General features: G+C 47.8%; 1 protein-coding gene across 1 annotated transcript; it reads right to left on the bottom strand.

Moving 5' to 3' along the window:
• Positions 1–6,010: 6,010 nt before the first annotated feature.
• C5H6orf52 (chromosome 5 C6orf52 homolog) lies at positions 6,011–15,418 on the bottom strand. Its single transcript, XM_070074434.1, has 4 exons — positions 15,348–15,418; positions 14,935–15,133; positions 10,555–10,600; positions 6,011–6,290 (listed from the first exon to the last, which is right to left on the bottom strand). Exons 1-4 carry the CDS (start codon positions 15,416–15,418, stop codon positions 6,160–6,162), a joined length of 447 nt encoding a protein of 148 aa, XP_069930535.1. The 3' UTR covers positions 6,011–6,159.
• Positions 15,419–15,485: the final 67 nt, after the last annotated feature.

Raw genomic sequence — 15,485 nt, 5'->3', positions numbered from 1 at the left:
TCATATGTTTGTGGCCCAAGGAATAAATCCACATTTCCTAAGAGGCCTAGAGAAAGTAGGTTGAGTGCCTCTCCTCTTTCCTTTCATGGTGGTCATTAGGCAAATTACTGGAAGATGGCAGCTCTGACCGAAAGCCATTTACCTCTTTCCTAGATTAATATTTCATGCAGTTGGAATACATCCTTGAGTAATTATTTAAAGTGGTACGGATCATTTGCATTCTTGTGCTTGCTTTCACTCTTGAATGATAGATTCAATGGCAGATAATTCTGAATTTAAAACAATTTCCCTTAGAAGTTTGATCATTTTTAAGATCAAGTATCTCTAATGAGTTACCAATGAGAACTGTTTCCAGCTAATCTATTTGATCTCTTTAGAATCTTTTAAAATTTTCTCTTTGAGACATGAAATGTCACCAGGAAGTATCTAATGTATAGATTTTAAAAAAAAATCTACTTGGCCCTCAATGAAAGATTCACATTTTTTTTAGCTCTTGAAAGTGATTTTCTACATTTTTATTAATTTATTTTTTAAAAGATTTATTTATTTATTTGAAATGCAGAGTTACAGAGAAGCAGGGGGAGGGAGAAGGAGGGAGGGGGAGAGAGAAAGAGAGATCTTCCATCCACTGGTTCACTCCCCCAATTGGCTACAACGGCTGTAGCTGTGCCACTCCGAAGCCAGGAACTTCTCCTGGGTCTCCCACGCAGGTGCAGGGCCCCAAGACTTGGGCCGTCTTCCACTGATTCCCCAGGCCATAGCAGAGAGCTGGATTGGAAGTGGAGGGGCAGCTGGGACTCGAACCAGCGCATGTATGGGATGCCAGCACTTCAGGCGGTGGCTTTACCCACTATGCCACAGCGCCGGGCCCAAAATAGAATTAAAAGACAAGTTTATTTCAATGTAAAAACTATTTTCAAATCCACACATGAACATTTTTCCACATTTTCCTAGAACTTTGTGAAGGCCCCTCATAATCCTTATGCCAAAAAGGCCTATTTGTGAGGCAGAGGAATAATGTGGTAGCCTACAGTTCTCAGCTGGCCTCACTCACGTGTCTGTCACATTGGTGCCGGCTGTCTACGCGGATGCCTGTCTCCACACAGAATCTCACGCTTTGGGCGTCAGTAGGCTTCCTCACATGATGGTGGACATAGTCCAAAAGAGCCAACCAAACCCCACTGCAAAAATACTGATCAGGCTTCTGCAGAAGTGGTCACATGGTCAAACCCAGGCCTGACACAAGGGGAGCTGTGCAAGGATGTGGCTGGTCAAGTGATTCGCCCAGGGTCACTGATGCAGCAGTGAGAATACTAGGGGAGGAAGTCTTCCCCTTTCTTCTTTTGGTAGGGCAAACAGAAAATGTAACATCAGAAGGAAGCTTAGGCGTCAGTTGGAAAGCATGAAAGCCTTGGGCAGGGGCAGGGGGGATTGGAGGGAGTAATGTGCTGTGGCCCAGCAGGGGAAGTGCCTTTTGCTCACGCAGCACCCCATGTTAGACCAAGCAGAGAGACAGAGCTCTCAGAACACTGGCTCGTGTCCCAGCTAGTGATTCCAACCCAGCACCCTGCTGACGTGCCTGGGAAGGCAGTGCAAGCTGGCCCGAGTGGTCTGTCCCCAGCCACCCATGTGGGACACCAGGATGGCGTTCCTGGCTCCTGGCTTCACCCTAGCCTAGCCGCTACCACTGTGGTCATCTGGGGGCGTGAATCAGCAGATGGAAGCTTGCTCTGTGTCGCTCTGCCTTTCAAATAAATGAAAAATCCTCATAAAAAATAAAATTATAAAGCAAATCATGCGAGTCTCTTCCTTACAATCCTTTAGTTGCTTTCAACAGTTTTTACAAAATCCAGGTTCCTTATGGTGAACTGAACTGACACCAGTTCCTGCGTTCCCGGCAGGACGATCTGGCTCCCAAGGAGGTGACAATTGGTCCTGGAGGGGATGAAGGAACTCTCCATCACATAAGGAACAGATATGGAATGCACACTAGGGCTTCAATAAGTTCACAGAAAATGGAATTGAAAGGTAAGTTTATTGTGGTGCACAGCTTTTTCATAATATGAATTTTCCATGAACCTTTTGAAGACCTTTCATGTATCTATATGACGAAAATGTCCCGGGAGGGGCAGGCGTGTGGCGCAGCAGGTTAAGCAGCCACCTGGGCTACCCACATCCCGGATCAAAGTGCCCCCTTCAAGTCCCACCTCCACCTCGACCCAGCTCCCTGCTAACATGCACCTTGGGAGGTGGCAGATGACGACCCAAGTACTTGGGTCCCTGTCACCCGCGTGGGAGACCCAGATGGAGTTCCAGGCTCCTGGCTTTAGCTTGGCCCAACCCTGGCTGTTGTGGTCATTTGAGAAGTGAACTAGCAGATGGAAGATCCATCTCTCTATCAATCTACATTTCAAATAAATAAACTTTAAAATGCCATAGGAGAAATGATCAGGAAAAAGGTGTCTAAGTAAAGGTCAAGAAACTAACCTGACCTCATCTCAGGTTCCTCCTCTCTTGATCTATTACATCAGTGCTACAGAGTAAAACTGCTATGACAGAAGTATTCCACAACTTGGGGCCAGCGCTGTGGTGTAGTGGGTAAAGCCGCCACCTGTAGTATCAGCATCCCATGTGGGCGCCGGTTCCAGTCCTGGCTGCTCCACTTCCAATCCAGCTCTCTGCTGTGGCCTGGGAAAGCAGTAGAAGATGGGCCCCTGCACCTGAGTGGGAAACCCGGTAGAAGCTCTTGGCTTCGGACTGGCCCAGCTCTGGCTGTTGCAGCCATTTGGGGAGTGAATCAGTGATGGAAGACTTCTCTCTGCCTCTGCCTCTCAAATAATTTTTTCCAAAAAGAGAAATATTCTACAATTGTTGCTTCCTAATTTGGTAGTCTCCAGTTGCTTGTGGTATTGAACATTTGAAATGTGTCTAGCGCAAAAGAGGAAGCAACTTTAAGTTTTTCATTCATTCACAACTCTAGACACGCTGACAGTTCTTTGATTCACAGTCATCAAGCTCTTTGTACATGCTGTGTCTGTTACGATGCTTTTGCTGCCAGTAACAAAAATTCAGAGTGGCTTAAAAAGAAAATAGACACAGTTCCCAAATTAAGATGGTTTGAATTAGTTGTTCTACTTTACTAGGATACAGAAGGCAGATACATTCAGTAGAAGCTGTATTTAGAATGTTGAGTTTTAAATCCATTTATTCGAGAAGCAGAGACACAAAGCTCCCATCCGCAACAGCCAGGCCTGGGCTGAGATCAAAGCTGGGAGCCAGAAACACAATTCAGGGATCCTGCGTGGTCAGTGGGAACTCAGTCACATGAGCCATCGCTACCGCCTCCCCAGGATCTGAATCAACAGGACAGAAGCCCGTGGTGGGAATGGGACCCAGGCGCTAGCATGTGGAATGTGGGAGTTCTAGCTGCTCGGCCAGACTCTGCCCCAGATCGCTGACTTGTGACCTTTCCCAAGGCCAGTGCTGAGCAGGCCGATCATTTCAATCCTGCGGGACAGTGACAGTGACACAGCTCCCATCAGTCCCATGGTCCACAACCCATGCTCTATAGCTTGCTGTGCTCCCACTAGCTTTTGGAAACAGTTTTGTGTTGTAGCCTCCTACCATGTCTCAAAGTACCCACCTGTGTGTCAATGAGATAGTCAACACTATCATTAGCAGGGCTTTCTGTTAAGCGATTTCTCCCAAGTATAGGTTCAGAGATCTGAGTATGTTTAAGGTAGGCTAGGCCAACCTGTGATGTCCGATAGGTTAGATGTATTAAACACCTTTTCAACCTACAATATTTTCAATGTATCCCAGGATTTATGGGGATGTAACTCAATTGTAAGTTGAGGAACATCTGTATGTTATCCAAGTCCAGATGCAGAGACTTCAAGGTTGGCCATTTCAACAGCCAACCTTGAAGTTGGAAATGTCCTTTCTATCTTACTCCACTCTCATCCCTAGGTTTTTGGCATTACTTTAAGTTACAGAGTAGCTGCCACTGTGCCATTTATCACAACCAAACCTAATTCTAAAGAACACAGCTGTCTCATCTCTCCCTTTAAAAAATGGGTGAAATTCCTCCTGTCAGCATAGCCAGACTTTTTCCCTAGGTCTCTATCTAAACCAACCACTGGCAAAAGCAGTGGGACCACTACACGTGACTCAGACCCAGCACGAGGCTTTTCCTGGAGCTGGACCTGGTGCTAATCCCAAAACACACAGCCGGAGGATGGTGGATCCCAGAAAAGTCGGGCCTAAGTGGGGAATGCACACTATGTTGGGGAGGGCCGTGTGTGAGAGAACGTCTGGCCCTTCTAGGTGGAACTAAATGAAACCAATCGAGGATTTCCCCTTGCCTGTGGTTTTCACAGCGGTATCTACACCAGAAGCAGCAGCGTAGCCCAGAAACTTGATAGAGAACTGAAAATCTTTGGGTGCTACCCCAGACCTATTGAATCAAACTCTGAGGGAGGTGCTCAAGAATCTGTTTCTGGGAAAGCAGTGCCAGATGGCCGAGGTACTTGGGCCCCTGCTACCCATGTGGGCAACCTGGATGGAGTTCCATGCTTCTGGCTTCAGCCTGGCCCAGCTCTGGCTGTTGTGGCCATTTGAGGAGTGAATCAGCAGACAGAAACGCTCACCCAACTCTGCTGCCTTTTAAATAAATAGGTAAAACATCATATATTAGATGTAGTTTGACAAGGTTTCCAAGAGATTCTGACACAGCCAAGTTTGGAAAAATTGTTCTAGTGGTTCTCAATCGGGGCGATTTTATCTCTGGGGACACTTGACAATGTCTGGAGATGTTCTAGTTGTCACAACAGGGGTACAGGATGCTAGTGACATCTAGTGGGTAGAGTTCAGGACCATGAAGACAGTCCCCATAGCAGAGAATTGCCTGGACCCCAGACGGCAAGTAGTGTTGAGGCTGGGAGACCTCACCAGTGCTGTAGGGCACAGGACGTTGCTTTTTGCTGTCCGTAGGCCACCTGGCTCTCCACATGGGATTCAGGTGCTTGAAGCCTAGTTAACTCAAGTGTTAGTATCTATTAAGCACATTCAGAGCAGAAGAGAGGCCAGATTCCCCCTGCCCACAGTCTGATCAACTCTCCTGAGCTGGTCTTCTAGCTCTCAAGCCAGTCACAATCTTTCTGATCAACACAGACAAGTTTTGTCTCCACTGTCTTCTGCTTCATTCTGAGCTACACAGACACTGGAGGGCCAGAAAAAACGGACCACACCTCTAGTTCTGGGGTGGGTGTTTGGTGACCATAAGGTCACCACTTGGAACACCTACATCCCACATTGGAGTGCCAGTTTGAGTTCTGGGTACTCTGCTTCCAATCCAGCTTCCTGCTAATGTGCAGTCCAGGAGGCATCCAGTGATGGTCCAAGGACTTGGGCTCCTGCAACCCTGTGGGAGGCCTGGATTGAGTTTTCAGCTCCTTTGACCTGGCTCAGCTCTAGCTGCTGCAGGCAAGTGGAGAGTGAATTAACCAAAGGAAGATCGACATCTCCTCTCTAATAAAATGGGGGGGGGGGAACCCTGTTTGGGACACCCACAAGCCACATCAGAGTACCTGGGCTCGAATCCTGGCTCAGCTCCTCATTCTAGTCTTGCTAATGTGTGCCCTGGAAGGCAACAATGAGGTTCAGGTAGTTGGGTCCTTGCTACTGACATAGAAGACAGATTTCGTCCTTGGCTCCCAGCTTCTGCCTGATCCAGTTCCAGCCACTGGGGACACTGGGGGAGTGAACAAGCAAATGAGAGTGCTCCGTTTCAATTTGGAAAGCCCTTTAGCTCTAAACTACATTTCTAGATAAGACACACACTAGTTAAACACGAGAGGACAGCAGCAAACATCAGGGTAGCTTGTGCCCCAGTCAGGTCAACCTCAAGCCCAACATACAGCACAGTATGTTCTACCAGGACAGCCAGGTGAGGTTCTGGCACCGATTTAGCACACTTCCACAAAAAGAGATAGTGGCAACGTTTATTTTTATATTGTGTTCTATCATGTCAAAGACATTTGAGTCCTGGAAGTTCTTATTTACATCCAGAATCCAGAATATTCTTGGGACAGCTCCCTTTCCCCAATCCAAAACAAAACAATGAATACAATCACTAGGAAGCTTAATGAAGGCCTTGCTTCACTTCGGGATGCTGGAGTCAATCTTATCCAGGGGCTGCCAGTGACAGTTCATGAGGGAATCGTAGAGTTCTTCACTTTTTGCCATATATTGTTTGTTTAATTCTTCAATATTCAAATGAAGATTGGGATCTGCAGAAGCCAATAATGAATCTGAATTTAAAAGCAGAATTTTACAGTACACATATTGAAAAGGACTAGAAAACCAGAGTTTTTAACTAGCATTAGCAGGAAGTATGACATTAAGGTTTTTAAGTGTTGCATTTCTTTTCCATAAGGCTTGAATGTAGAGATTCAAGCTACGATGGAAGTAGTATTACCAGCCTCAAGAAGCACTTTGGTGGTGGAGGACATGGAGAGAAATAAGCGGACCCAAAAGATGTTTTGGAGATGAATTCCCTGTGGGGAACAAGTGAAGGGAAAAGTCATGATGGGCCACATGTTCCTCCACATCTGGTTGGACGCAAAGGCAAACACCAAGCCAAGACCAGGCGACTTCGGCCCGGTTTTGGAGGGCTACACGTGCTATGTGTCTGCTTGGTTAACACGACGGTTGGAATTCAGAAACAGGAGGGCCTGGCCTCTTGCCTGAAATCTGGCACCCTGTGACAAGGGCTGGGCCGCTGCTACTGAGAAAGCATTAGAGGCGACTGTCAGTCCACGTTGGCAGATTTCCAAAGTTTCCAAGGTCCTTAAGTACGTGACTTATTTTTTCTTCTCCTTGCTCTCAGTGTAGCTGGAAAACCCCATCTTCCTCGATTTTTGCAAGCCTCAACTCACTGCAATTTGCCTTGTAGTATGGCCATGGATTCATGCTATTGTAGGCCTGTCAGGGAGCACATATTTGTATTCCCACCCCCCACCCGATTCACACACTGAAGCCCTACCCTCCAAAGTGATGGGGCCTTGGCAGTGAGGTTACATGAGGTCTGTGGGGAGCAACTCAGACTAGACTGTTACTGGAATTAAGACTTATTCTATGCATCTGCTCTCCCACAATATGGCACTGGGAGAGGAGGAAACAGCTTCTACACAGCTGCCTCCCGTTCAACCAATAAGCAGCAGGACCTGCTCCTGATTGGAGGAGAGCAGCGTACTCAGCATGTGGGCAGCAGAGTTGGGATTGGTGGAAGAGGACTATAAAGGAGGAGAGAGACAACATGCACCAGGAACATCTAAGGGGAACATCTGAAGGAACACCTGAGCAGCCCCCGAGAGAGCCGGCCGGTGGTGTGCCACTCCCCCGCGAAAGTGGGGAATGTGGCAGGGGGAACTGCCCTTCCACGGAGGTGGAAGGGTCGGTAGCCAACCCGGGAAGAACCAGCAGCAAACCTGGGGAGAGCCGAGCAGACAAAAGAACAGCGCAGGGTCCTGTGTCATTCCTCCGCGAAGAGGGGGAGCAACAAGGTCCTCAGGGTAGGATCCTCATCTGATGGGATTAGGAGCCTCATGCGAGAGGGCAGAGACCCGAGCTTTCTCTTTGCCCTCTACGTACAAGATGCAGAAGTCTCAGGACACCCCAGCAAGATGGGGGCTGTCTACCAGCCAGGAAAGGGCCTGACCTGAAACCAAACTTGTCAGGACCCAGATCTTGGATTTCTAGCCGCCAGAACCGTGAGAAAATAAACTTCTGTGTGAGCCACAGCAGGCCTAGCATTGCAACACAGTGGCCTGCTGCACTTACCTCTTTAGAGCCGAGGTCACAGGGCTGGCACTGTGGCAGGTGAAGCCACCGTCTGCAACGCCAGCATCCTATATGAATGCTGGTTTGAGTTCTGGCTGCTTCACTTCTGATGTAGCTCCTGGCTAATGCCCCTGGGAAAGCAGAAGATGGCCCAAGTCCTTGGGCCTCTGCCAACCATATGGGAGACCCGATGTAGTTCCAGGTTCCTGGTTTTGGCCTGGCCCCCCTCTGGCCATTGTAGCCATTTGGGGAGTGAGACAGCAGATGAAAGATCTCCCTCTCCCTGTCTCTTTCTCTCTCCAACTCTGGCTTTCAAATAAAGTCTTAATTTTTTTTAGTATTATGAGATAGTGTTTGAGAGATGGTAGTGATGGCTGTACAACTTTATGAATATACTTAATGCCATTTAACTCTCCTGAACTCTACCTTATCCTTTTTAAGTGTAAATTTTATGTTAAATGTATTTACTATGAGAGGCTGGTGCTGTAACATAAAAGGCTAAGCCTCCACCTTCAGTATCAACATCCCATATGGGTACCGGTTCAAGTCTCGGCTGCTCCACTTCCAATCCAGCTCCCTGCTAATACTCCTGGGATAGCAGTGGAAGACTGTGCAGGTGCTTGGGTCCTTGCATTCAAGTGAGAGACCCAAAAGAAGCTCTTGGCTCCTGACTTTGGCCTGGCCAAGCCCTGGCTGTTGTGGTCTTTTGGGGAGTGAACCAGCAGATGGAAGACTTCTGTCTCTTCCTAATTCTTCCTTTCAAATAAAAAATAAATTTTTAAATATATTTACTACTGTTAAATCCAGTATATATTTTTCAAATATTAAGACATAGTATTCAATGATGTTAAATCTTTTTGCATCAATTCCATGTTAAAATGATATTTCTGATACTGTCTTAGTTCATGCGTTATAAGTCACTGGATGGCTCAAAAACAGAAACCTATTTCTCACGTTTCTGGAGGCTGGGGGTCCAAGATCAGGTAGCAGCATGGTCAGGCTCTGGTGAGGGCCTTCTTTCAGGTTGCAGGTTGGCCAGGCACTGAATCCTCATTTGACGGAGAGTCGAGAAAGAGCCGAGTGCCCTCATGCAGAGTGTCTCACAAGGGCATCACATCAGTCCCATTCATGAGGGTTCCATCTTCATGACCTCATCTAATTCTAATCAGCTCCGGAAAGACCAGCTCCTACAGCCAGCACATGGAGGGTTGGGGTCAAAATGAATTTGCAGGACACAAACATTTAGACTCTAATAGATGTAGCGGGTAAAGTAAGAAGCATTAAAATCTATTTCACTTATTTTTAGTTTTTCTTCTTTAGCTCGCCTACTAGAAAATATAAGAACTTACACACGGGTGGCTTCCCAGCACATTTCCACGGGATGTCACTGTGCCAGATGCATGGCCAGCTGGCACTTGAGTGGTTACTGTGTGCGGGAACTGATTAAAGACACAGAAGCACTTTAGCTATCATGGTCACACTTCCTATGAGGCAAGAATTAATGTCCCCGCTTTGCAGAAGGGGGAATCACCACACTGAGGACCGAGCTGCCTGGAATGACAGGGCATGTAAGTGGGATCTGAACCCTGGCAGTCTGGATCAGAGAGGACCTCGTTCCTCCAGCATTTTTGCAGATAATCTGCATGACTGTTGAAGGCAGAAGAACAGGCGGCACTCTAACCTCAAAGAAATTCCCCAGGAGCTGAAATAAACACCCCTGGTTCATATGTAAATCAAAGTACTAAAAACTAGAACTAGCATAGGAAATTTTTTAAAAGTGTATCAATTTCAGGGCTGGCACTGTGGCACAGTGGGTTAAGCTGCCACCTGCAATGCTGGCATCCCATACGGCTGCCGGTTCGAGTCCCAGTTGCTCCACTTCTGATCTATTTCCCTGCTAATGCACTGGGAAAGCAAGAAGATGGTACAAGTACTTGGGCCCCTGCATCCACACAAGACTGGATGAAGTTCCTGGCTCCTGGTTTTGGCCTGGTACAGCCCTGGCTATTGCAGCCATTTAGAGAATAAACCAGTAGATGGAAGACCCGTTTTCTCCCCCTCTCTAATTCTGCCTTTCAAACAAATAAGTCTTTAAAATTTAACTTCATTTAAACACTGAGCATCTACTAACACGAAAACTGTGTTGTTAGTCATGGTGGGAGGAGGGGTGGGCTACACAGACTGACCACAACACACTCCCTTCATGGATAAATATCAAAGGCAGTGAGGCCCGATTCTGTCTGGTAGGGGCAGAGGCTCCAGTCAGAGAGGGAGACCACACAGACCCCTGACAGGACAGACCTGTGATAAGGAAACAGCGACACAGTCCTCCACATTTCTATTTCTCTGTCCCATTACTCAGAAGAAAATCATTTTCTTCCCTTCCTCAATAAGATGCATGTAGAAACAGGGGCTTCATCGGGCAAACTATTTCACCCTCCAAAAAAAGACCAAGAACCAGTAACCCTGAAGGAAGCTAGGAAGTCAAGGCCATGGCCATCCTGTTACTTTGTCTACTTCTTACTTCCGAAAGACTTAGGGAGTGCAGTCAGCTCACAAAAACAGGGCAGATTATTGAAGGGAATGGCTTAGGCATTCAGTGTCAAAATTTCCCTATAGAAGCTTTAAGTTTTTAATAAGTTAAGTGAATGAGGAACCTAGAAATAGGGTTTAGTTTTGTTTTCAACCACTGTAGCACAAGGTTTACATTACCTTCTAGTGGGTCTTCATCTTGGTTTTCAGCCACAGCTGTGGTTTCCTATGACAAAAATTAGTCCCTTAAGAATAAATACTTTTATGTACATGTTTAATGTCAATGCACGCAACAGTGGGGGAGGTGGAATTTAGCTCTCAAATATCTAAAACACCAAACTTCCCTTTGTATATCAAGTTTATTTTGTATTTCTATGAGTAGGATCTTTAAAAGGATAGAATACGACAATTCTGAAATGGGTAAACTGAGGCAGAAGAAAAGTCACAAAAGAGGAGCAAGTCCAACAGAGACCTCTGGCCTCTCCAAGATGCTGGAACTAACTGGTGTACTATTGTCTCAAAATGCTTCACCAGGGACCCTGGGATCCAACTCTTCACCCGATCCCTCTCCTTCCTTCCAGACGGCAATCTACATAGACTCCATAAACCCATTCTCTTCATGGCCTCAACCCCCCCAGCTGGGAACACCACCGGATGTCAGGTGCTCAAGGAAATGCACAGGCTACAGAAACGCAAACCAATCAAATTGGGTTCTTAATCATGAGAGAATTCCAGAAGCACTCATAAGTCATGGCTGGTTCAGTTAGACTCTGTTGGCTGCACTGGAGCAGCACACATGTTTATGACTCCCCTCTCTGTATGCCTGCTAGGAACTTGGCTTTAAGTATGTGCCTTTGCCCCCCAAAAATCGACCCTAAATAGGAGGGCTGCACCAATGACTTTAATTAAGCTTCCCTTGCTAATAAGAATGTAGAGAGATCTGCCATCTGTTCTATCTGCAAGTACACCTCTTTTCACTCTGAAATACATCCTGGCTTGGAAGATAAATTGGTTACCATACATTTGATCAAACCATCTGTGTCTTTACTCCATTTAGAAAGGGTCAAGACAGCCAGAATCTGTGCTTAGAAGAGGCCTTTCCTATGCTACAACGCCCAAGTAACCTCGTGTTTCCTCCTTCTCAAAGTGTGCTCTTGTCACCGGAGGTCCTCAAAGACCCGGGAGCGGGGCAGAGACCAAGTGGAGAGCGAGCTTCATTTGTCCCGGCCCGAGGCATCTGGGCAGTGCACACTGCTGGCTGTCCTCGAACAAGGCACGTCTGCAGAGGTTTCACTCTGCAACAGTTAGTCCAGGAAAGCTGTGCTGACAGACCCCAAAGACCCAAGATCCATTTTTTTTTTTAAGACATCCACTTCCTCTAATCTTAGAGAAGTCCTGATGTCAAAATGTAAAGGAGGGGGCTCTCTGGGGGCCCAAGTCCTTACCTCGGGGGGTGCTAAGGACAGAGGCCAATGTGGTAGGGGAAGCAGGGGATAAAGCTACGGCATCTCACAGAGAACACAATTTCTCAGGCAAAGACCAAAACGAGGACAAGACACACCAGAGCTTTACCTTCTCCATCTGGCTGCCCGGCTTCCTAATAGGCAACGCCCACCAGCATGGCAGGCGGAGGGCTCAGTGTGGCCACAGGAGCAAAATGCAAGCCACAGACATACTAACTAGAGAGGAGATAAAAATCTGGGATGTCCCAAGGAGAAAGGAGGGAAGAGTTGGCAGGGTGAGAAGAAGGATGTTGGTTTTATTTTGAAGATTTGAAAGATAGAAAATGCAAGCGCTTTCATCCACTGGTTTACTCTCCAAATGGCCACAACAGCCAGGACTGGGCCAGGCCAGAGCCACGTGCCTGAACTCCATCTGGGTCTCCCACATGGGTGGCAGAGGCCTGCTGCTGCTTTTCCAGGTACATTAGCAGGAAGCTGGAGCCCAAGCAGCGGAGCGGGGATTTGCACTGGTGCTCAGACGTGCGATGCTGCATTGTAAGTGGGGGCTCCGCCCATGGCACCACAACGCCGGCCCCAGGATACTAGTTTTCAGGAGTTCTCATGAATGGAAAAAAGTCAAGAGATGCTTTCATCTCTGAAGTAGATAATAGACTCATATCTGTACTTCTCTATTTCAAGACATAAAGGTAACCACTGGAAGCCAGATGGAGGAGTACCCAAGAAGAACAGAAAAAGGAAAGAGTGAAAGGGGGAAAATGTGTGCTAAAACCCACGACAATGCGGTAGAAAATAAAAAAAAGGAAAGAAAAAGGAAAAACTGATGCAGTGTCAACCATCTGCTGAAAGGGAAAACCCAAATTTGGTTAAAAGAAAAAAAAAAAGAAACCTAACAAAATATTTTATGCAAGAGGCACAGCTAAAACAGACTGGAAAAAATATTGAAAATAAAACTTTGGGCCAAAAAAAAATGTCAAGGAAATAGAACTTTAAAAGCAGAGTTGGGGGTGGGTGCTCGGCACAGCTGTTGAGATGCTGCTCGGGACGCCTGCATCCCACATCAGAGTGCCAGGGTTTGAGTGGGAGCTCCCTGGCTCCGCTTCCAATTTTAAGTTCCTGCTAACACTGGGAGGCGGCAGTGATGGCCCGAGTACTTGGGTCCCTGCCGTGTGCATGAGAGACCTGGATCGAGTTGCCAGCTCCTACCTGGCTGTTGCAGGCAAATGGGAGGTGAACCAGAAGGTGGAGCGTCTGTCTCTTGCTCACGTAGAAATTCATAAAAATGAAAAAAAGTCTTTTCATTAAACTCAAATTTGGTGTTACACAAAGGTCACCATGCACATATATTGGAAACAAAACCTACAAATTTCACTCCTCCAGTTAACAGCAAAGTGCTAAATTTTCCTAATATGTGAACACCTTATCCAAACACAGGGACAGCACTCAACAGAATAAAAGAAAAATGCAGGGGCCGGTGCCGTGGTGTAGCGGGTAAAGCTGCCGTCTGCAGTGCCGGCATACCTTATGGGTGCCAATTCGAGTCCCTTCTGCTCCACTTTTGATCCAGCTCCCTGCAAATCACCTGGGAAAGCAGCAGAAGGTGGCCCAAGTGCTTGGGCCCCTGCACCCACATGAGAGACAGGGAAGAAGCTCCTGGCTTCGGATCAGCCCAGATCAGCCATTGTGGCCATTTGGGGAGTGAACCAATGGATGGAAGGTCTCTTTATCTGCCTCACTGTAACTCTTTCAAATAAATAAATCTTAAAAAAATTAAGTAAAGTCAAGAAACACTGATACCCATGAAGCTTTTAGCAGATATTTGGCCTTCATAAGACAAATGCCCCCTCGCCCATCACGTTGGCCAACAGTACACACACAATGTAGAGAAGCAAGCACACCCAGCCCAGCAATGGAAACTGCAGACACATGCTGGCTTTTTGGTGAGCAGCGTGCAGTTTCAAACGTCTTATCCTTTAATCCAGTCCTCCCACTTCCAGAAACTTATTCTGGAAGCAATAACATTTCAAATGTCAGATAAGGGAGGAGCTACAACAGTCACAGCACATTGAAGGGGCAGTTTTTAAAGAGAGCTTTCCTTATACAACCCACGAGCAGAAGCAGGCAAGGGGCAAAGCAGTAGGGACCACCCTGTGGGCTCCCGCCCAAAGCCCCTCTCCCCGCCCTGCAGCAGAAACACAGCACGGCCACTGGGACTTAGCAAGAGTACAGGGGAAAGATCTAGGAGACACAGGTCCACTGCAATAGCGCATTCTTCCGGCGGGGAGGAGGGAAAAGGAGGGGGGCAATGGGGAGATCATCCCTTACTTCACCACATCTCCGCGTGGTTTAGAAATATGTTAGAGCCTTAAAATACTTTTTTTTTTTTTTTTTTTGACAGGCAGAGTGGATGGTGAGAGAGGGACAGAGAGAAAGGTCTTCCTTTGCCGTTGGTTCACCCTCCAATGGCCGCCACGGCCGGCGCACCGCGCTGATCTGAAGCCAGGAGCCAGGTGCTTCTCCTGGTCTCCCATGGGGTGCAGGGCCCAAGCACTTGGGCCATCCTCCACTGCACTCCCGGGCCACAGCAGAGAGCTGGCCTGGAAGAGGGGCAACTGGGACAGAATCTGGCACCCCGACCAGGACTAGAACCCGGTGTGCCGGCGCCGCTAGGTGGAGGATTAGCCTAGTGAGCCGTGGCACAGGCCAAACCTTAAAATACTTTTAAAGTGTGTTCGTGTCTGCGGCTTCAGTAAAATAAACCAAAAATGACTTCCGGTCCCAGCTTAAGCGTTGAGATAACTTAGTTTCTAGAACAGAGTGAGGACTTCCCCTGTTTGCAAGTCAAGTTTCTTAACTCATGCCCGCGTCCAGGCTCATCAAACTGTACACATTACACCTGTGCACAAGCTTGGCTCCCCCCACCCCACAATGTGTCACATCTCAGGAAAGCTATTAAAACTTTGCTTTCTGGGATTAAGACCGGGAGTAAATGCCATAGCTGTGGGAATTTGAATGGTGGAAGGGGTGGGGGAGACTTGAGGGTGTGACAATAGACACTGTTTACAGCACTGGGCACACGAGTGACTCCCGCATGGAGTACCTGGGGCATAACCGAAGCTCCAGCTGTGGATTCTGGGCTCTCACATGCATAAAGGAGGCTGCATCCATTTCTGCCCACTGCACAGCCATAGCTGTAGCCAAGGAGAGCAGAGGCGCCATGCGGTCGCTCACACCAGCTGCCATGGAGGTGCCCCTGGCCGGACTGGAACTCCAGCGTCAGTCTGACAGCAGGGGAGATAGCAGTGTCAGCCATCACATCACCGACAGGCAAGCCGCCCTTCACCGAGCCCCCACCTCCCCATGCCTCCTTCCTTCTGGGAAGTCCCAGCTGGGCCTGATGTCTGCTTAACTGGAAAAGCACCTAGGTTCGAAGTGGTATTTCGTCGGGTGCTGGAAGCTCGGGAACAGATGATAAGTTTTCATTTTCCTTCAAGGAAGGAGAGAACGACTCACCTCTGCCAGTAGCGGTAATGGTCGTTTTGCTGGGCTCCGCCCAAACCTGCAGAACTCTCCCATCTAGCCATTTACCCACGAGCTTTCCTGGAGGGCAGAGCCCACGGTTTTTAACCCTGCATCAAGACATCAGCTGGT

This window comes from Oryctolagus cuniculus, chromosome 5, assembly GCF_964237555.1.
Source record: "Oryctolagus cuniculus chromosome 5, mOryCun1.1, whole genome shotgun sequence".
NCBI lineage: Eukaryota > Metazoa > Chordata > Mammalia > Lagomorpha > Leporidae > Oryctolagus > Oryctolagus cuniculus.
Note: the sequence above shows the minus strand (reverse complement) of the source record. Positions and strands in the feature narration are given on the sequence as shown.

Coding starts and splice junctions, on each gene's coding strand:
- C5H6orf52 (XM_070074434.1), bottom strand. CDS start 15,418: ATGGCTAGATGGGAGAGTTCTGCAGGTTTGGGCGGAGCCCAGCAAAAC. Junction 10,601..14,934: donor GAGCTTCGGTTATGCCCCAG/GTACTCCATGCG, acceptor TTTTTGTCATAG/GAAACCACAGCTGTGGCTGA. Junction 6,291..10,554: donor AGATGAAGACCCACTAGAAG/GTAATGTAAACC, acceptor TGGCTTCTGCAG/ATCCCAATCTTCATTTGAAT.